This window comes from Mustela lutreola, chromosome 5 (genome assembly GCF_030435805.1).
Source record: "Mustela lutreola isolate mMusLut2 chromosome 5, mMusLut2.pri, whole genome shotgun sequence".
NCBI classification, from domain to species: Eukaryota; Metazoa; Chordata; class Mammalia; order Carnivora; family Mustelidae; genus Mustela; species Mustela lutreola.
The window spans coordinates 61,438,548-61,459,511 of record NC_081294.1 but is presented as its reverse complement, the minus strand read 5'-3'; the positions used below and the strand labels follow the sequence as shown (position 1 = coordinate 61,459,511).

At 37.5% G+C, this 20,964-nt stretch overlaps 1 protein-coding gene across 7 annotated transcripts in view; it reads left to right on the top strand.

Annotated features, from left to right (window-relative positions):
* FBXW11 (F-box and WD repeat domain containing 11) overlaps positions 1-20,964 on the top strand; it is a 121,794-nt gene that overhangs the window by 23,706 nt on the left and 77,124 nt on the right. For 4 of the 7 annotated variants that reach the window (XM_059174302.1, XM_059174300.1, XM_059174303.1 and 1 more), the window contains one exon: positions 13,854-13,955. The exons of the other annotated variants lie outside the window; for them this stretch is intronic. In XM_059174302.1, coding sequence (XP_059030285.1) covers positions 13,854-13,955 — 102 coding nt within the window. The remainder of the gene's footprint in view (positions 1-13,853; positions 13,956-20,964) is intronic. 7 annotated transcript variants of the gene reach the window in all.

Below are 20,964 nucleotides of genomic sequence, written 5' to 3'. Positions count from 1 at the left end.
CCGGAGAAGGGATTTTTTTTCCCCTCAAGGTTACATAGTGATTTTGTCTCTATTTATCATCTGTCTGTTTCTTCAAAGCCTTGTGTTCTTTTTCCTTCCCCCCTGGGGAAGGAAAAGAAAAACTCTAATGATGGTTTTAGAAGCTGTACCTCCAGCTATCACCTTAGTTCAGGGAATGTTCAGTGGTGGCTTACACTCTCAAGAGCCAGAGGCCCAGGAGCAGCAGGGCCCCTAGGCTCTAATAGGTGGGCAGCAGCATATTCTCAGTACCTGGGGAGATGGAGAAGAGAGAAGGCCAAGAAAGGCCTTCACTACCCCTGCCTGCATTGCCTTTATAAGACCTCATGCTTTCTTCCCTCCTTCATTCCAGGCTTGCCTCATTCTCTTCAGTTCCAGTCTTTTCTACTCGTATGTGACTTTTTTGTTGGAATTTTAGGTTGGCTTTTACTAATAACATAGTAGCTAATATTTATTGGGTGTCTGCTTTAACGTAGCCAGCCTTTCCTCTCTGGCCCTCTAAATAGCTGCCTTACTTAAGGTCAGGTAGTGTTGGATCTGGGATCTTAACCTCAGCTCAGTAAATGCTTTCTTAGGGAAAACATACCTTAAGCATTTAAAATCTACAAAATCATGGGTTTGATGTGCTAGTTATGTATTTTTTATAATATATTTAAATTAAGTATATAGCTCTTAAACATTAAAACATGTTTATATACCACCAAAAATCACCTTGAATATTAAACCTTGGGAAATGTTCCCGTATTCTACTTTTTGTCTTATCCATTTATCCATGAATAGTTCAGTATGTGTCTGTAATAGATGAGGGCATAAGAACAAAACAAAAGATGATTATTATTAGAGATTTTCTTTATTAATTTGATAAAGAGAGAGACCGCAAGAGAGGGAACACAAACAGGGTGAGTGGGAGAGGGAGAAGCAGGCTTCCCGTTGAGCAAGAGCCTGATGTGATGTGATACCAGGGCTCGATCCCAGAACTCTGGGATTGTGACCCAAGCTGAAGACAGACACTTGACGACTGAGCCACCTAGGTGCCTGGGAACTAAGCTAAATGCACACACACAAGGGTACCTGGGTGGCTTAGTCATTAGGCGTCCACCTTTGGCTCAGGTTATGATCCTGTGGTCCTGGTTTGAGCCCTGCATCAGGCTCCCTGTTCCGCCATGGTGCTTTCTTACTTTTGTGATGTTCTCTATCCTTTCCAAGTAGCTGATTCTTAGAGAAACGTAGTACTGTACATATGCATTTACATTTTTCCGAGTTAAAACTGCATAATTTATTGATTGTAGATGGTGAACCAGTAAGCTGGCGCAGGAATGCCTGCATGTAGTTGTCAGTTTTGTCGAGGACGGTGATGACACATTATACGGTATTGACAATCAGTATTAGAGTATATTCCTATAGTTTGTTTTCAACTTTCTCCTTTTTCTCAATTCAGATATGTAGTGACTTTTGCTACTGTTAGTATATACTTAAACCTTACTTTATCCCCACCCCCCATTTGAATGATTACAATGACACCTTTAATGTAGGAAGATAAAAACAAAATAAGTGGGAAAATGAAAATAAAAGAAAAAAATGTAGGAAAAGAAGATGAATGAAGAAATAAAGTTATGTAAAAATGCACAGAATAAGGTTAGTTTTTAACAGGAGGGGCACAGATTAATCTCTGCTTGTAACTGTTATTTGTAGCTGTTTGCAGAAATTCTGTATTTTTAGATGATAACTATATATTTTTTCCTAAGGTTTTTTAATTTATTTGGTATTTGTACTTGGTAATGCCATTCTCATTACTTATTTGGAATGAAGTGCCTATAAAAATGTGGGTCAGGTTTCTCAGTGTTGGGTTTCAGAGCTCTTTGGAAAATAAGGACTCTCTTTTCTGTTGTGCCTTCTTTGTACGGTCTTCTTAGAGTTTTGATTAGTTCATCCTGTTATATAGGTTTTCCTTTCCCTAGTGTCTGTGGTATAGCATGAATGAGATATTCTTGGAACATTTAGTTCTGAGTACATTTGTTTATTTGTTTTAGAATAAAGTGATTTCTTAGGAAAGAAAATAAGTATATAAGAAAGTTTCTCCAGCAGAATACTGTGTCTTTGGCCATATCAAATACCTTTTTTGAGATTTGCCTGTTGTATTTGAACTAAATATTTAAGGTTTGTTATGATTTTTTCAGTTAAAGTGGCAGAAAAGCCAACTTAAAGCTGTCATAAGCCATAACAAGGAATATGTAATTTGAAAAATCTAGAGGTAGGTGTGGATTCAGGTTTCTTTCTCAGACTCTAAAGTGATACCTCCTGGTAACCAACTCCAGACTCTCCCTGTGGTAGCATGAAGGCATCAGTAGCTCCGACTTTCATCCTGTCATGTTCAAGCTCAGTGGGAAAGAATCTCTTTTCTTTAGGCTTCCATAGAAGCCCTGGGATTCGATTTAGAACATGTGCCCACCACTCCTGAATCAATCACTGTGATTAGGCAATGTGGCCGAAAAACAGATGTCTACCATCAACCCCTTAAAATTATAACATACTCTTCTCTGGCCCTGAATCAAGTTTTTGCTCTGCATATAGACTTTCTGGACTTTCGTAGTTCATTATTTGATAACTTAACAAATATTTATTGAGTTCCTGCTGTGTACAGGCACTGTAAGGACTTAAAAACATTACATTATGCATTGGTAAACTCCCTTACCAATTGCTTGTAAATTATACTATTTTTAATAAATTATTATTTGGAAATGTATAATTTTTACTTTCATTTTCTTATTTGCAGATTTTGTTTTATTATTATTCATTTATTATTTATTTATTTTAAAAAGCTTTTTTTTTTTTTTTTAAGATTCTATTTATTTATTTGACAGAGATCACAAGCAGGCAGAGAGGCAGGCAGAGAGAGAGGAAGGGAAGCAGGCTCCCCGCCGAGCAGAGAGCCTAATGTGGGGCTCGATCCCAGGACCCTGGGACCATGACCCAAGCTGAAGGCAGAGGCTTTAACCCACTGAGCCACCCAGGTGCCCCTCTTTTTTTTTATTTAAAAAAATTTTTTTTTGTGAGAGCTTGAGCACACAAGCTGGGGAGCAGGAGGAGAGGGGCAGAAGGAGAGGGAGAGAAAGAATCTTACGCAGGCTGCACACTCAGTGCAGAGCCTGACGTGGGGCTTAGTCTCAAAATTCTGAGATCATGACCTGAACTGAAGTCAGAAGTTAGAGGCTTAACTAATTGAACCACTGAGGCACCCCCTGAAGATTTTATTTTTAAGTAATCTCTACACCCAACATGGATCTCAAACTTAAAACATTTGGATCAAGAGTTGCATGCTCTACCAACTGAACCAGCCGGGCATCCCGGGAAATAAAATACATTTTTTAAAAGAAGACTTACTACTTCATGATTTTTCTGTGGTTTATAGACCAGTTCATGAATTTATTTTCAAATTAATAGTATTATCACCCTTTCAACCTTTTTTCATTCACATCCCAGTCTTGGTAGCTGTTTCTTTTGTTTCTTTGTAGAATTTTAACTCATCAGTGAAAAGAAATGTGGCTTAAAAAAAATAGAGAAATGTGGCTCGTGGATTATTTTTCCTCTTAAACACAGTAGGAAATGTCCCTGTGAGATTTGTCTTCTGATCCTCCTCTCAATACTGTATTCTCTCAGAGTTAATGAAAAATTTTATTATGATGGTGACATCTGTGTTCTGTGCTTTGTAGAACATCTTGGCTGAGGGCTTATAGCTGAGTCATTCATAAAGTTACTAAAACAGTGAAGTTGAACAGTTTTTTTTTAACAAGTCCAGTATCTCTTAAATTTATATTTGGGCATTCCATCTTAAACTTCATTACTTCCTTTGTGTGAGGACTTCCAGAGTGCTACAGTCTACCCATGTCCATATGTACTGCTGCAAAAAGAGTCTGAAACTTGCAGGGTGACCTTACTGTAGCATGTGTTTAGCAGTAATTATCTGCTGTCGAGACTAGGTGCTTTCAAGGGGATGCGCACCAAAAACATGATGTGAGAGATTTAGAGGACCTGGGCTAGAAAAGCATTTTAAGAAGATGGACGGAATGCTCTGTAGAGTCCCTTTCAGCTCCAGAATATAATGAAATCTCTGGCTTCAAGCAGCGAGAACTCTCTTTACCCAGTTGCCTGCAGGAGACAGACAGTGTGAAGGGAATCAAAGACATCCTTGCTGTGCAGCAAGCAGCAGGAATCCCTTACTAAGGCAGCCTTAGCCCCTGGCTGAAAGACAGATTCATTTGTTCCCAAAGCCCAGTGGATTGTGAGGCACACAACTTCACTCTTATTTGAAACCAAGGTCAGCCTAGGATAGGAGGACAATGGGCTATATGAGAAAGTAGAGCAAGTGTAAAGTTTGCTATAAATTTAATTAAGGGATGATAAAATATACCCTTTTATACGTTGGCTTTGACAGCTCACTTTTCATGCTATTCCCAGCTGAAGAAGCAAAATTTTGATTACCATTGTTTTCTAAATAAGTCCGCATACAGTTGAATGTGTTAGTGTATGTATAAAATTTTAAAAAGATTGAGACTGCCAACTTGGGATGTATGCTTCTTTGGGATGGGGCTTGTTAGGTCTCTGAGAATAAGTATATATTTGAGAAATGAGCAGTGTTTAGAAAATATTAGAGGGCTTGTTCAAATGCTGTTAAGGTTTGACTTCAAAAGGTTTCTTTGTAGGATCAACTTTCATTCTATAGGTGCTTGTTCAGAGCGAATAATGAAAGAGGAAGCATGATGGAAGCTTTGAAAGTCTTTGAAAGATTTTTATTTATGGTGTTTTGGTGTTTTTAAAATATCCGTAGGGTTTAAGTTTTGATACTCTTAAAAGCAGGGAAACTGCATTTCTTTAAATATTTTATACTTTTTAGGAATTTAGCTGCATTCTTTAGCGAACTGGGAAATAGTATAGCTTTATTTCCAGAAACAATTTTAATATCACAGTTCTTGGTTTTGCGAATTCTTTCTTGTCTATTGAAGCATTGTACTATACTGACATGTTCAATAAGCCTTTTTGAGTGACTGCTTAGTTTAAAATGAAAAGTTAAAAGAGGATTATGATGTGGTCTGACTGTAATTGAGTTAGTCAGACCCATTGTGAGTGGAGTCAAGTCATCTTCCTGAAAGTTATATCTCCTCCTAGAAAAAATGAGAATATTTGTTATATCAGAGAAAAAAATTTTTCACTTTTATTTTCACTTTCAAGTTCTTTTAAAATCATGGCAAACTTTGCGCTCTCTCACATGAAAGTAGGGCAAGAATTTTGATTTAGTAGAGCTTAGGTCAGTCAGATCCTGTGCAGACATGTTCAGAAGTTCTCTGATTAAAGTTTTTTTTTTTTTAATTAAAGTATCTTGACTCAGAATTGATAGAAGGACTAGGAAGGGCTGGAGCCAGGGCTTGTATTTGGAATCGCAAGAAACTGGAAGTTGGGTTAATTTAGAGTGGGGCCTGGTTCTCTGGTATAGATTAATGAGATCAGATGTCCCTCAAGTCTCAAATGATGTCTAAATCACAAGGTGAATTTTTAGTTCTTTCTCCTGGAAGTCCTCTCAGGTGTCATGTAGTGTGGAGTATGATTGTCAGTTACTTGGAAATGGCAGCCTTATAAGACAGAACATCAGTACCTAAGAGTTATCTGGCAAGTACCCTGAGCTATCTGGAAGTCTCAGACTTTGAAATGAATTTAGGTTAGCGTCCTTGTCACCTCACAGTGTAACCAAATTCTGATACCTAGCTTAACCCCATCTGTTGGCCACTTTCACCAAAGGGGAATAGACTAGAACTGGGGACAAGTTGCTATGACCAGAGTCTTAAGAAACAGTGCAGAAGTGGCAATTAACTCTGTTTTGAGGTGGCCTGGTGGAGAGAGGATTGAGAAAACTGAGTACTGTGTTGCCCATTGTCTGACAGCTGATCTGAAATTTATAGTAGACACCCCCCAAAAGTAAAATAAACATCACCTATATTTAATTCTGGTATTTTGTACATATTTTATGTTTTATTAAATAAAAATGTGGGATCATAAATGGAAGTCCTATATTTGTAGCCTTTATTCACTTAATGTTTCTTGAACTTTTTCTGTGTATTGTAATGTTCCATGTATTGTAAACATCCTTCTGGGTCAATACATATACTCCTACAACATGATTTTTATTTGTAGACACATAATATTCTGTCTTCTGGATGATCTGTAATTTGTATAGCTAGTCTCTATTGTTGGGCCTTTTTTTCCTTTGCTATTGTGACTGATGTGATAAATATCTTCTTAGCTGTATTTTTGGACCTGTCTTTATTTTTTCCCCTACTATAATTTCCTGCACTTGAAATTGCTGAGTTAATGACGTGCATGTTTTTCAGCTATTGAATATGTATTGATAAGTTGAACAGGAGAGGTTGTACCTATTACACTCCAATCAGCAGTATGTATGGGTGACAAGTAGATAAAATTTATAAATAGGTGAGAAAAAATTGCTGCTCAAGGGAGTTTAATGTCAAGCAAAGGAAGTGAGAGGCAGTATAATTTAGTGGAGAAAGTAGGGATTTTGGAGTTAGAAGGGCAAATCTGCTACTTTTGACCTCTGGCAGGTTATTTTCTGTGTCTGGTCCTCAGTTTCTTCCTCTTTAAAGCTAACGTGCCAGTCTGGCCAGAGGTGGGGTGAGAGTTAATGAGATCACAATAGTACAGTATGCAGCACACAGTAGGCACGCTGAAATATGAGTGTGCATCCCCCTCCCAATTTATCTTTTTTTGTAAACTTTCGTTTTACCTTTATCATTTTCATTGAAAAGGAGTTTAAGCTTGTAGTTTAGTCATCTCCCTTAGTTCTGAATAACCTTCCTCTTTGGACCACAGATGCTAGTTGACAAAGGCCCCGATGTACTTAATTCAACTGTTTAATTCTCTCCAATCTCAGGATTTGTGGATCTTGGTAAACCCTTTTGGGATTGGGTTCAGACTGATCTGACCTGGAGCTTGGTGGGGGAATCTGTTCCTTTTTGGCAGCTGAGTCTCATACTGGGCCTAGTACAACCGAGGACCCATGTGGCTCTGCCGGAAATAGATTTATTTTGTTACATCCTGTTCTCTGTCATGCTGCTTAGAATAGAGATTTTGCTCCCCCACCCCCATATATCTAATCCTTCTTTCCAGCAGCTTCTGTGAGAGCTCTGGAAAATCTGGTGACATTTTTGAATCCTGGGTGGTGGTTGTAAAGTGGATAAGGATATTTTTTTCCTTTGGAGTTAATCAGGACTAAGGTGTTACCACTTTTAAGATTTACTGCTGTTTTTGAGGGTCACTGGGTATTTTTCTAACATTCCAGCCTCTTGAGACATTTTAAACTACAGTTGTTTAAAATGGACCTAGTTCATTCTTGGGAAAAGAATTTGTTTTTATTTAAGTTGTCAAGTTACTATTTATGACATATAGCAACTTATATAATTACTTATATAATTAACGTATCATTTATCATGCAATATGGTATAAACTTATCATAAGTACTAGATATTCATTGGAGAAAAATCAGAAAATATGAATGGATAAAAATTCAAAAAGAAAAATTACCTTCATCCATGTACCAAAGATAACTGCATAGATCCATTTTAATTTTATTAGCTTCAGGTTCTGGTATCTCATCTGAGATAATCACTCAAGATGAGGTAATTGTCTGGACATTGAAAGATCTGTTTTTTTATATTATTATAGGGTTTAGGGAAGGTTTGGACTCTGGCTTTGAGTCTTGATTTCATTCCTGTTTGGTGATGTTTGAAGCTCTAAAACTTGTAGATAGTATCATTTTCCCTCACTCTTAGCCTGCTTTTTTCTTTCCTCCTTCCACTGCCTTCTGTTCCCCATATATTTTTCTTCTTTTAATATATATCCCAGCCTGAAAATGCTCTGTGGTGTATTGACAAAAATATGTAGTTCTACCCTACAGTTGTTAGGAATTGATACAGTAACTTTTTTGGTTATATGTCACATGTCAAATTCTGCTATAATAAAATACCATTATAAGGAAAGGAAAGTCTTTCGCACATGGAGGCACTGGACTGGTATTTTGTCTCTTGAAAAGGCTTTGGAGAATGCCTTTGAATTGTGTATTAACTTTTATTCTACATCCTGATTATTGTATTATGGTTCTTGGTTATAAAAGCAGTACAATTTTGGGTGGGAGTTTGCTCTTATAGGTTGCCGTCAAACATTTTAACAGCAGAAGCTTAGGTTCTGAATCTTTGGGGATGCTTTTAAAAGCCTTCTGTGGCCCTATTTTCACTACAACTACTGCTGCTTCTTGAAAAGCAACAGTCTGAGAATCCAGACACAATAGTGATAGTTCCTGATTTGGATGAATTTTAATATTTGCTTTATTTGCTTTGAGGTGAAGACTGCCTCCAGCTGAAAGAATGGATACTCTTTAGCTTGCACACCCAGGTTTAGTGAGCTGGAATTACATAATCTCCTTGAGCCTGTCTGTTGTATGATTCTTCAGCACCAGGTCCCCACTCCTGGATAGAGATTCCCAGTGGAGAGTGTCATGGCCAAAGAGTAACCATAAAATGGACTTTTTTTTTTAAACTTCTATTATTTGGTACCCCCCATTTTGTTATCATGGCACTGTTTGTTTTGTATCCTGTTCTATCAGTAGGGCATGGTGGAAGTTGTATTGAAAAACAAAAAACAAAAACCTAGACTGAGCATGAAAATTGACTTTAGAAATGTACTTCCAAAGGTAAGTGCCAGCCCTTGTATGTACTTTTTGTAGCGTGGCTGAAAGAAATTTGTGTTGGCTGTAAAATAAAAATGAGAGGCTGTCTTGTTAGATTCTCCAAGAGACTTCTGTTTCTTACTTCTCTTCAACATGCTTTCCAGCTGCCAAGGTTCTTTCTTTGATGCTGGCTTGAGTTGGCTTGGCTTTGGCTTGATATTTTGCTTTATCCCTGACTTTTAGTCTAAGAACATCATCCAGCCCTTGCCATTATGTTGCATGACCTGCTTCTATCCCTTTGACAGATATGGTTGAAACAGTATGTATGCGGAGTTGCTGAAGAAAGCTCTTAGGCATGTTGATGGTAAATTGGACTGCACACTTGGGAAGGATTGGTTGTTTTACTGGTGAGCTGTATATAGCACACAGTATGTAAGAGCTGTTGTCTGCAGGTTCAAGTCCCAAGTTTGATAGAATGGTTTATGAAAGACCTCTGTGATTTGGCCTCTCAGCTTTCCCCATCTCATACTGAAATACTTTAGTAAAGCTAAATTAATTGCAGATCCTTGAGTAGGATGTGCCATTTCTTAGCTCTTTGGCTTTGCTTATGCTATTTATTTTGCCTGGAATGTCTGTCTTTCTCTTTTTACCCTGGCTGCCTCCTACTCATCTTTTATGGCTTAGTTCAGGCATCCTCCTCCTTTGGGTGGGTTAAGTCTATTTGTGTGTGTGTGTGTGTGTGTGTGTGTGTGTGTGTGTGTGTGTTACACTGCACATTCTCAGAATTCCCTCCTATGAACTCCTGGACAAGAGAGAATGTCTTAATTGCTTTTCTGTCTGCAGATGTAAGTTCTAGTAAGCTGTTTGTTGAATGGAATAGTATTTAAGCCTCTTAGTTATCTCAAACATGGTGACAAGAGTTAAATGAGTCTGGTAATGATTCTGTGGGAGGTGGTTTAAAGAAAAAAAAATAAGGGGATTTATAGGAAACCCCTAAATTTACACTTACAAATATATAGAAAATAAGGCATATTTCAGAATCAGAGTGATGTTAAAGAGTGAGTGACATAAAATACCTCTTCGGCTAGCTTTTAAAAGAATTGCCTCTTTGAGAAGGAATCAGGGCAGGATATTCAAAACAATCCCATCTAGAAACAGACCAAAGTTAGCTTTTGTGAGTTCTCCTTCAAGCCAGCCAATTAGAAGACAAGGTGCCTGCAACCACTTTTTCCTTTTGATTTGTGGTTCCTATGGCAATAGGAAGAGAGCCTAGGACATTTCTCTCCTACCTCTTTTAATAACTTTTTGCTTTTGAAAAATGCCAAAAGCTATTGTTCTTGTCTTTACTGACTTACAGTGTTTCTCAGCATGGTGGCCCTGATTTTGGTTTTTGATTGTACAGTGGGTATGACAGAATTAATAAACAATATCAGTTTCCTTGACTAATGCTATTTTCTTTGGCTATAGAACCTGCAAATATAATCAATCTAATTGGATATTTGCTGTTAATATTAGAACGCTGTGTGAAGTGTTTCTTATTCCTTATGAATAATTCTGAATTAGAATACTAGTCATTACAAGTAGCTAAATGTGAAATCAGAGCAAACATTTCTTGGGGGTTTTCTATCCCTGAGAGGCCTCACAAGTGTCCCCATTGTGACCCCTGTGGGTTTCTCTTGAGCTTGAGGCTGAAATCTCAAGAGGAAAGAGGCTTAGTTTGTATTGTTGTTGCCTTAATAAGTAGGTCAATAAGCATTTGTTAAAATTGATAAATACCCGCAGTGTGAGGGTTTTTGAAACATATTTTAATAATGAGTTGGTGTTCCTCAAGTTTAAAGAGTGACCAGTAAAAAAAAAGAAAAAAGAGAGACAAAATAGTCTGCCTTGTGAAGATAGCTAATATAAAGAAGTCTTTACATTATTCTGTTAGAGAATGATAGATAATAGTTATTCCACAAGTCAATAGGTTTCCAATGAGGCCCCTAAATTTAAAATTAGAAGCGCCAAGAATCAGTTACTACTGTGTGTTCCTAGCTGCATTTTAATGCTCTTAGTTGATAAAAGCAGAACTTTTATTTTTATCCATTATTTTCAAATTTGAACAATGTCTTCTTGGGCCATTACACTTAAGAGAGCCTCGTTTAGACTAGAAGGTGCATCCTTATTAAAAGATGGGTGTATTTCTGTTGTGTAAAAACTTTTTTCAACACTGTGGTTGGTTTCTTAATTGTGTATGAAAGTAAAGAAGTTCTAATACCTTTAGTAAATACCGGCATCACTCTCTGTACTCTACAGTGTCTTTCATAGAGATTACGAATTCTTGGAAATTAGATTTAAGAGGGTTCTTACCTTTTCCTGAATATACAGTTTCAGTATCAAGCTTTTAAAAACATTTGTAATTGATGGCTAATATTTTGAAATTAAGTTTTCAGAAAATTTTCTTTTTAGTTGTTTTCCATATATTTGTAAGTATTAGGTCATTAGATGGTTAGGAAACTTTGGGAAGATCATTAATTTTCTTCTTTGGGCTTTAGTTTCTTCTAAAATTAGGGGTGCAGGTGCAGACTAAATTATTTTCCAGTTCTGTATGATTCTTTGGTTTATTAAATATGAAAATACGTCCTTTAAAAAAAAAAAGTTTTGGATCCAAGGTATTAGCATAATCTAATCAGGGTATAGTATTCCTGTGTCTTCAGAGTTTTACTGTTTGAGTCAAACACATATTAAATCTTGCAGAGGGAACCTGACTGGTTCTGTGGAATAAATGAAAATTCATTTGCAGGTGAACTTTGGTGTTAATTTGTTATCAGTTGTTGAATCCAGGTGTTAAACTCTGTTATCAGAACTGAGTGATTCTACGATTTGGATAATTATAAAGATTCCTGAAAGGAAACTTTAAATTGAACTATGGGGGTGTTGGGGATTTATTTAATTTAAAATAATCCACGTAAGCAATGTCTATGAATGTAGTATGTCTGGGCCTTTTCTCTGCCCGTCTCCTTTTGGTGCATACTGATGTAAGTATTCTTTCAATAAGCATTTGCTAGATTTCTCTGGGTATTGTTTTAATGGAAAGAAAACAGATTTATTTAGAGTCAGGCAGGATTAACTTCTAGTCCTAATTTTACTATCAAGTTAGCCATTGTTTTCTTGCTCCTGAACAAGCTGCTGTTTCAATAAATCAAGCACTCCTTTACTGGTCCTTGGATTCCTCATCTGTAAAATAGAATAATACCTCTCTAAAAAGAGTTTTTGTGGGGAAAAAAAAAAGTTTTTGTGGGGGTTTACCCTGTTAACTGTCTAGCATATAACAAGAGCTTGATAAATGGCAGCTGTTTTTATTATATTATTATACAGACATTTATTCAGCATCTTTTGTGGCACTTTGAAAGTGTTGGGGTTACAAAATATGGAACCCTGGATGGTCAGTGATACATTTCTATATTGGCTGTGGTAAACTGCAGTAAAGACACATGTTGGAAATGTGTGGTTGTTACAAAAAGGTGATTGCTTTTTTTAATTCCATTTGATTCCTCTGGTTTTGTATTCTTTAAATGCCTTTTCTAAATAATATCAATATTTGGGGCACTTGGGTGACTCAGTGGGTAAAGCATGTGACTCGATATCAGATCAGGTCTTAATCTCAGGGTTGTGAATTCAAGCTCTGCACTTGGGCTCCATGCTGAGCAAGGAGCCTTCTTTAAAATATATAAGTAAATAAATAATCTCAAGATCTAGTTAAATTATAGGTGATATGTAAGGGGTAAGTGGCAGATGCTGGATAGGAGCCCAGGTCTATTTGATTTCAAGCATAGCTATCTTTGTTTATATTATAATTGGGGTGACCACAGAATTTGTCTCCCAAATGAGAATGCTTTTGAGAATGAAAGCGATGCTGGGACAACAAGTGTAAACCTGGACTGTCCAAGGAAAAATGAGGATGTCTGACCAGCCCAATTATAGCTAGGATAAACAAGTTTATGATGTTGAGTCTAAAGCTTCTGAAGCATTTTGGTTGAACGCAAACACCCACCCTCAGTTAAAAAAAAATTTTTTTTTTTGCATGGTTATTGTTTTTGCAGTAAACTAATTGACCTTAGATCTGCAGAAAAAAGTACTTATTGAATAATAAATAATCCAATGTCTTAAAAATACTAGCCATGATGCATATGTTCACTTTCATATTTTTTCTTTTTTCTTAATTCCATTAAGATCAGCAAGATTTTAATAGAGAATGGGAATGGGTAAATGAAATAAGCCTTTATGTTCTTACATATGTCAAATGAACTTTATAAACAAAGTCTAAAATTAAAACCATCATATTCCAGAGTTTTTTCTTTGGGAAGGCAGAGATGTGGGTGTCACTGAAAAATCAGATATTTTTTAATCAGCTCTTTTATTGCCTATATCTATCAGTCTATCACTCATCTTTCTTATTCCTTTTGCCTCATGTCTCTAGGTGTCCTGTGATTTTATTTAGGAAAGTATAAAACTACTCTGTTAAAAATTCAGATGATCAGAGTTTTTACAATAGAAGCATCATAGTCTTATAGAATTAATGGGGGTTTAATAGCAGACAATGAAGGTTTGAAATTCTGCCTCTCCCCTCCTTTGCTGTGTGTCCTTGTGCAAATGATTTAACCTCTGAGCCTCCATTTCTTTACTGTGGTGTGGGAATTAGAAAACACATTTAAAGTCCTGGGCACATAGTAGGTGATGTAATGACGGCAGTTATAATTTTATGACTCTGACTAGAAACCGTTATTTTTATGAAGTTATAGTCCCAATCTTACCACTAATCTTGTGCATGCAGACTTTCACAGTTCCCTTTAGTGGGTTTTCATTTAAACATTCTCTCTCTCCCTCTTGGTTCTGTTCACTGTGTCCTGAGGAATTAGTGGTTGGCAGCAGAAACCTCCTTTCTGTAGGACAGAAAGTGGGCCCTCTCCCAGGGATTCAGTAGGTTGTCTAGGTCCACCATCCCTGACCTCCAAACTGCCAAGGGTGCATCCCCCGCCCAACTAACATTCAAGTTGCCTGTGTGAAGGAGTGATTTGTTGCGGCCTCTAACTGCTTCTTCTCTTCCTTCCTTTTTGTCATCCTGCAGTGTTCTGTGCCAAGGTCTTTGTGGCTAGGCTGCGCCAACCTGGTAGAGAGCATGTGCGCACTGAGTTGCCTGCAGAGCATGCCCAGTGTCAGATGTCTCCAGGTGCCTCTCTTCTTTCTTGTTGTAAATGTGTTTTTTACGTATGCCATGAACATTTGTTGAAACTTGCAGTAGTGTGTTTAATCCAATGTTAAGTCTGCTAAATGTTCTGTGTAACCCTCTGCTTTTCTCCAGCCTGGGTGCCCCACATGGAGGAGTTAGTATCAGGAGGGGCCCCTCTGAGAAAATGGGTCTTTGGCTGGGCCCGATTCTACTCTTTTTCTGCTCCTGCTTTTATTCCCCTCTCCCCCTCTCCCCTACCTTGAAGTTCTGATTCTCACTTTTAATAGTTGTGCATGTGCCCACAAAACCCTGACATTTTCCATTTGGCTACTTTTAACAGTTCTTTGTTGAGTTGGGAGGGTTTCATAATTAAAGTGGTGATTTTTCTATTTTGAAACTCATCCTTTTGGCATGCTTTCTCTCCCTCCTTCAAAAAAGGAGTAGGGAGGGAATTACTAATTGTATAAAATCTCAAATTGAAGTTTATTAAAGGTCACAGCTTTATGCTGCCAATAATTGTTGGTTTGGGCCACTTCCCAAAGGCCAGATCTGACACCTGTCCTCAGGGTCTACCCAGGTTTCCAGGCCGAGGCTGGCAGAGAATTCCACAGATAAAAGAAAAACTTTTGGGGGTGGGGGTGGGGAGGGATTGCTCAGGAAAAAAGCGGTTAGCAGGAATGGGGCCTGACTGCACTCACTTGTTGGGATGGATTCTGAGGGAGCCAAGGCAGAAAGCATTGTGACTTTATTGGGGAAGTTCTTTTTAGAGAAAACGTGTATTTAATTAAGTATGATTTCAGTAGCAATATTCAGTTTTCATCACTGCATATTCCACACAGTTCATTATATCTTTAAAAAGTGATATTAAATTCCTGGTGTCCTGTGGAGACTGCCCTGTTTTAGGAAAACATTGTAAAATGAGGAAATGGGTTAGAGGGATATTATTGATGGTGTGGATGACTTTACTGTTCTCGAAGTTCTCTTTCTATTCATGTTTACAGTCTCTGGAGTGGGGGAACCAGGAAAGAGGAGAATTTCATATTGGGATTGTGTATTTTATTTACTTATTGGCAAACATTCTGAGTCGCATTGGTGTGGTTATTGATTCAAATTGCTTTCTTTAGAAAACTGTACTGGAACCTCAGTAACACAATTAACTAGAGAGTGAATTCAGTACAAGATCCAGTTGTTTTAGGAGTCTGCATAAAAAGGCAGTACAAAACCTAGGGTCCAGGGATTAGGTGTTTCAGTGAGGCTCCGATGTAATATGTGTTTATCTTTGGAAAAGCAGCTTTCCTGCATGCAGTGTAACTTTAACAAAAATGTTCTTGAAGTGGCAGACTGTTGTTGCATGGACGCACTCTCCTTAGTGCTAAATAATGGATATTTGCATTATAGTAATAGTGTGTTTTTCTGAAATGCTTATTACTTGAATGTTTAAAGTTAATTGTTAGTGGGGCGAGTGAGTTTTTTCCAGAAATTGAAGTAGGGGAGGAACTGTAGTGCAGATTGAAGTGCAGATTCTTTTTACTGCATTCAGTTCAAAGTAATTGACCAGTGGGAAACATTCAATATATTTTAGTATATTGTGAATTCTCTGGAGGTGGGGTGTGTGGGAGGAAATAGGGGTTCTTACCTTGTTGAAAATGGAAACCCAAATGTGTTCAAAGTTCTTTGACTTACCTCTCCCAGGGAAAATTATTTGAGAGAAAAAATGTAAACTTTGCCTTGATTAGACATTGAAATGTGGTGGAATACTGAACAATATTTACTGAAATGTGAATGGAGCAAATACTGTTTTAAGAGATGTATTAGGAATTGTGTTTATTTAGGTTTTTGTTTTCTTTTATAATTGAGAGTCTGCAGCACAGTAGAATGAAGTATGCACTCAGCTGATTGGAATTAGCAAATCGTTACTCTGTTTTGTTCCCTCTGTGAGTGGAAGTAAACATATATTTAAGAACATGTTAGATTTCCTTCCTGTCTACTCACTGGTTTTAGGTATTACTGTTTTAACACCAGTGTTCCTGTTCTCTTTCTCCAGGCTCCAAACAGTGCTACAGTTTAGTTGATTTAATTTCGGCTTGGGTTTTCAAAGAATGCCGGTTAGTTTATATGCTACATCTTTGGTTTATCACAGAGATGACTCTTGCCTGACATTACATACCTCTCAGGGAGCCCATTGTAAGGAGGCCTCAGAGGAGAACAGGTTACCTGAAGAGCCTGCTTGACTTTGCTTGGGCTCTGGGGTTGCATGACAGGGTCCTTCTGAAAATTACCACACCTGACCCATTGCCTGTTGGAGCTTGAGCCAATTAGCCTGCCTGTGTGGCTGAATTAGTGTACCTTCTGAAAAGTAGAAATAAAGATAATAGTTATCTTTAGGCATTATGCAGTCCCTCCAGGTTCTGCTTGCTGTGGGTGAGAAGGGAAAAGGGATTGCTAAAACTGAAAAAAAAAAAAAATCACTCTTTATCTCAATAAACTGTTAAAAAAAAATAAAGACAACTTACCATCAACAGTACTTGGCACTTCACATAGATTAGCTTTGTGACAACCAGGTGAGGTAGGTGTTATTTTCCCCATTTTTCACATGTGGAAACTAAGTTTCAGAGGTGATATGTGTTGTTGGACCCAAGTTAATACCACGTAGCTGTAAGTAGTAGAGCTGGCATTTGAACCCTAGCTCGACCTAATTCCAAAATTGTTCTTTACTCTTGCTTGAATGCTACTATTTCTGGAATTTTCCATCTTAGCTTTGTTTGTGAAAACTTTACTTTTGAGATATCTGGTGTGTGGCTTGTTTAGCCATTGTTTATTTGAAAATAAAAAAAAGAAAAACCTGCCAAATATTTGTAGGTGAAAAAAATTGCATTCCTGTGGCCAAAATGAATCCTCCTGAATCTTAAAGCTAGTGAGTTTCCTGAATGGCTTTTCTGCGAGAAATTTACTGAGCATTTGGTATGTGCCAAGGCATATACGGGTGCTGGCCACATAAAGATGAACAATACAAACTTGTTCCCTGCTCCAAAGGAATGTGTTGTAGTAAGCAGACCTGTTAAGGAAAATCCAGACTAAACTACAAGTATAGTGGAGACAGAGAATGTGTTTAATAAATTATGAAGTTATCCAAATGTATATGTGCTTTTAAAAAAATGTGAACCAATTTAAACAAAGACTAAACGCTTTTTTTTTTTTTTTTTAAGAACAGTTAAACTGGAATATCTGGATGTCTCTGAACAAGCTGAACTGAATCAATTTCTCAGTTGGTTCAGCTCTCCAGATTGAATCAGTTGATTGTTACATTGAATAATCAAGAGTTCAGACCATGAAGAATTATTTGCTAAGCCTCTAAGACTATTCTGGCATGGGATTAATACCAATGTTAATAATAGTGTGTATCGTTTATTTTCCACCTTCTTTTTATGTGTCAGGCTCTAGGTACTAGATTATTTCATTTAATCCTTATGGAAAAGTTATCCGTGATAGCTTTTTGGTATATGCAGTTATTGAACTGAATTGACTTCCTTAAGGTTACACATTTGTTAAAGTGGCAGAACTGGGTTATGAACGTAGGTCTCGATAACTCCAAATCAGTGCCTTGGTCACCATGCTGTTGATAGTAACTTGGCAAATGCCATTTTAAGGTTGGAACAAATTCTCCTTTATTTCTAGTGTTAAAAGTTGAATGCTAACACGCCTAGAATGGTAGTAATGGACTGACAAATTTTCTTGGGAATGCCATTTGGAAGCTCTCAGCTGGGGAGAGTATTAGCGATAAGCTTTTCTCAAGGCAAAGGCTGATGATTTGTATTGACAGCAAGGATCATGTGGATCAAGTTTTAGTGCCTTCTCCCTTCCAAGCTCTAGTATGGATAGTGCTGGACAATCAGTACAACTTCGTGGCAGCTGCCTTTCTTGATTTTTTTCTTACTTTCAGTATGGACAGTGAGCCACAGAGGTTTAAGAACACTTTAGTTGGAACTTACCGTGGGATGAAAGGATGTTTTTAGATATGGGCTGTAGCTTGGTAGAAAAGAGTCCTGGCTCTGGAGCAGACAAGTTCAGTTCTAGTCTTCCACCTGCTGCTTAGTACCTCTGTGACACAAGGCAAGTTACTTAACTTCCCTAAATCTCAGTTTCCTCATCCTTAAAAATATAGTTCTATTTGCCTACAGGATTTTGTGAAGTAGAGGAAGGTAACAGCTATCCTTTACTGATTGCTTGTTTGTTGAGGGGATGAAAATCCATTTCTGTCATTGCTTCTTCCTGCTTCCTTATTCAAGGAGAGGGAATTCCAGTCTTACAGTCTTGGATTCCATGCCAGGGCAGGCTAAGAATAGGATAAAGGACCAAACGATGATATGGCCCCAACTGTCAGGTGTTCTTTTGTTGAGCTGCTTCCGTTTGTCAGAGTGGGTGTTGCAACTCAATTGTCTTTGTCCTTTTTCTAATGAACATTGGGGTTTTATCATTTCTTGTTACATATCCTGTTGTACTCTGAGGCTACTGGGAAGGCTTGGAGTAACCTTTTGGATTATTTAATGGCACAGTCTATTATATTTTATGAACACTAAAAAAATTCTTTTCTCTTTATAAGAAAATTTACAAAATATCATTACTTAAAAAAAAAAAAATCAGTAAACTCACCACCCAGAGAGAACATCTGTTGTTTTAGGGTCTGTCTTCCTTGTTAGGCAAGGAGGAAACCATCAAATTGTGCAGGCTCTCTGAATTACTATGGTGATGATAGTGATTGTAACCAGTGGTTTTTTTTTTTTTTAAAGATTTTATTTATTTATTTGACAGAGAGAGATCACAAGTAGGCAGAAAGGCAGGCAGAGAGAGAGGAGGCAGCAGGCTCCCTGCTGAGCAGAGAGCCCGATGCGGGGCTCGATCCCAGGACCCTGAGATCATGACCTGAGCCGAAGGCAGCGGCTTAACCCACTGAGCCACCCAGGCGCCCCGTAACCAGTGGTGTTTTAAATGTCCTTTGGAACCCCAGAGTTTGACTTTGGAGTCACAAGTGGGTTAAAGGAGAGCTTAACATAGTGCTTACTCTGAATTTATCTCTATTACACAGCAGGGCTCTTTGTAAGATTTTATGTGAAAAATTTTACTATGGAAATTCCCAAACATACAGAAAAATAAAGAGTACCATTCAGCTCAACCTTGAATAATATTCAAAATTAATGCTATTCTTAGTTCAGCTTTCTTCTTTTCCAGCTTAGTTTTTGCCAGGGCATTTTTTTTTTTTTTTGAAGATTTTATTTATTTATTTGACAGAGAGAGGTCACAAGCAGGCAGAGAGGCAGGCAGAGAGAGAGAGGAGGAAGCAGGCTCCCCGCTGACCAGAGAGCCCGATGAGGGACTCGATCCCAGGGCCCCGAGATCATGACCCGAGCCGAAGGCAGCAGCCCAACCCACTGAGCCACCCAGGCGCCCCTGCCAGGGCATTTTAAAGCAAATCTAAGAAGGCCTATAAAGTAAAAAGATGTTAGAGAAATCAGTTTCATGTCATCATTAAGAAAATTGTAAAAATGGTTCATAGATTTAAAGATAGTATGATTGGTACTGAAAGTTATAAAAGATATATAAAATTTCCTTTGACCCCAGGTCTTACTTCCCAAAGTATCACTTGATGAGTTTTCTAGTATCCTTTTAGTATATGTTGACCATTCTTCCCTGTCACCATATAAAACCCTATATGACCTTATTCTCTTTTATAGCTGCAATAATACTGCATTGTATTATTTATCATTTAAAAAAGAATTTGGCCAATTCCCTATTGAGGAAACTTTAAACATCAGTTTTTTTGTATCCTAGCACTCCAATTTACTATTTTCGTTGGACATTTATCTTAGGCTTGCAAGATTATGTCTTTAGAATAAACTCGTAGAAGTAGAATTGCTTGACCAAAGAATACCAGTGGTTAATTAAATTATCTGTATATAGAAAAATTTAATAATCTCTCCCTTCCAATCTCCCCCTACACCCAAATGTTAACAGTTTGTTGTCTACCACTGTGTATTTGTTTTTGTTTTGTTTTGTTTTGTTTTTAACCTGAGGGTATATTACTGTACAATTAAGGGATTTTTCTTCCTTTTTTTAAATAGAAAAACTGATATAGCACCTTCCTTTACTTCCTTTATTTACTTCACACTGTATTACAGACATGTCCTCAGATTTATAAAGTCTAAATAACTCATCAGTGGTACTTTATTCGTTCGTAGATTTGGTGGGGGGGGGTGGTGAGAAAGAAGAGTACAGTTTTTTTTCTTTTTTGAATTACAACATAGTTATAATGAAATCAGAAATCTAAGTATATATAGCTCTCTGGTTTATCACAAAGTGGCTGGTGCTTTTTTTGATAGGTGTGGCTGAATTGTTTTCATGGAGGTTAGAACATTTAATTAATTAATTTATTTGAAAGTGAGAGAGGTGGACGAAGCCGGGGGTAGGAGAAGGAGAGAGAGACTCTAAGTAGGCTCCACACCCAGCCTGTCGAGCCCTGTGCTTGATCTCACAACCCTGGGATCATGACCTGAGCCAAAATCAGGAGTTGGACACTCAACTGACTGAGGCACCCAGGCACCCCACTCTGACCATTTTATAGACTTTGAAAGTTCAGTGTACTAAAGAAATCACATTTCCTGTGGAAGAGAGCCTCCACTATGGGAAAATTAAAACTACATTTTGTGTTACTAATAGTTTTAATTAATGGTTTCTTAAACAGAGTGCATGATGATAAGGTTTAACAGTATAATTTGAGGATAGGGAGGCAAACAAATGGGATTCAGACCACATTAGAAAATGTCCTTACATTTTCAACAAAAATGATGTCTTAGATCTCATATAACAGACACTTACTATGTTACTTATAAAAATGCTTATATTATATGTTTCTATTGATTTATATTTATTATTCCTTTTATGAAAGTAACAATTTTTCATTGCAGAAGTTTTAGTATGAAAAAGAAATGAACCATTCAGTCATATTCGCACTTCA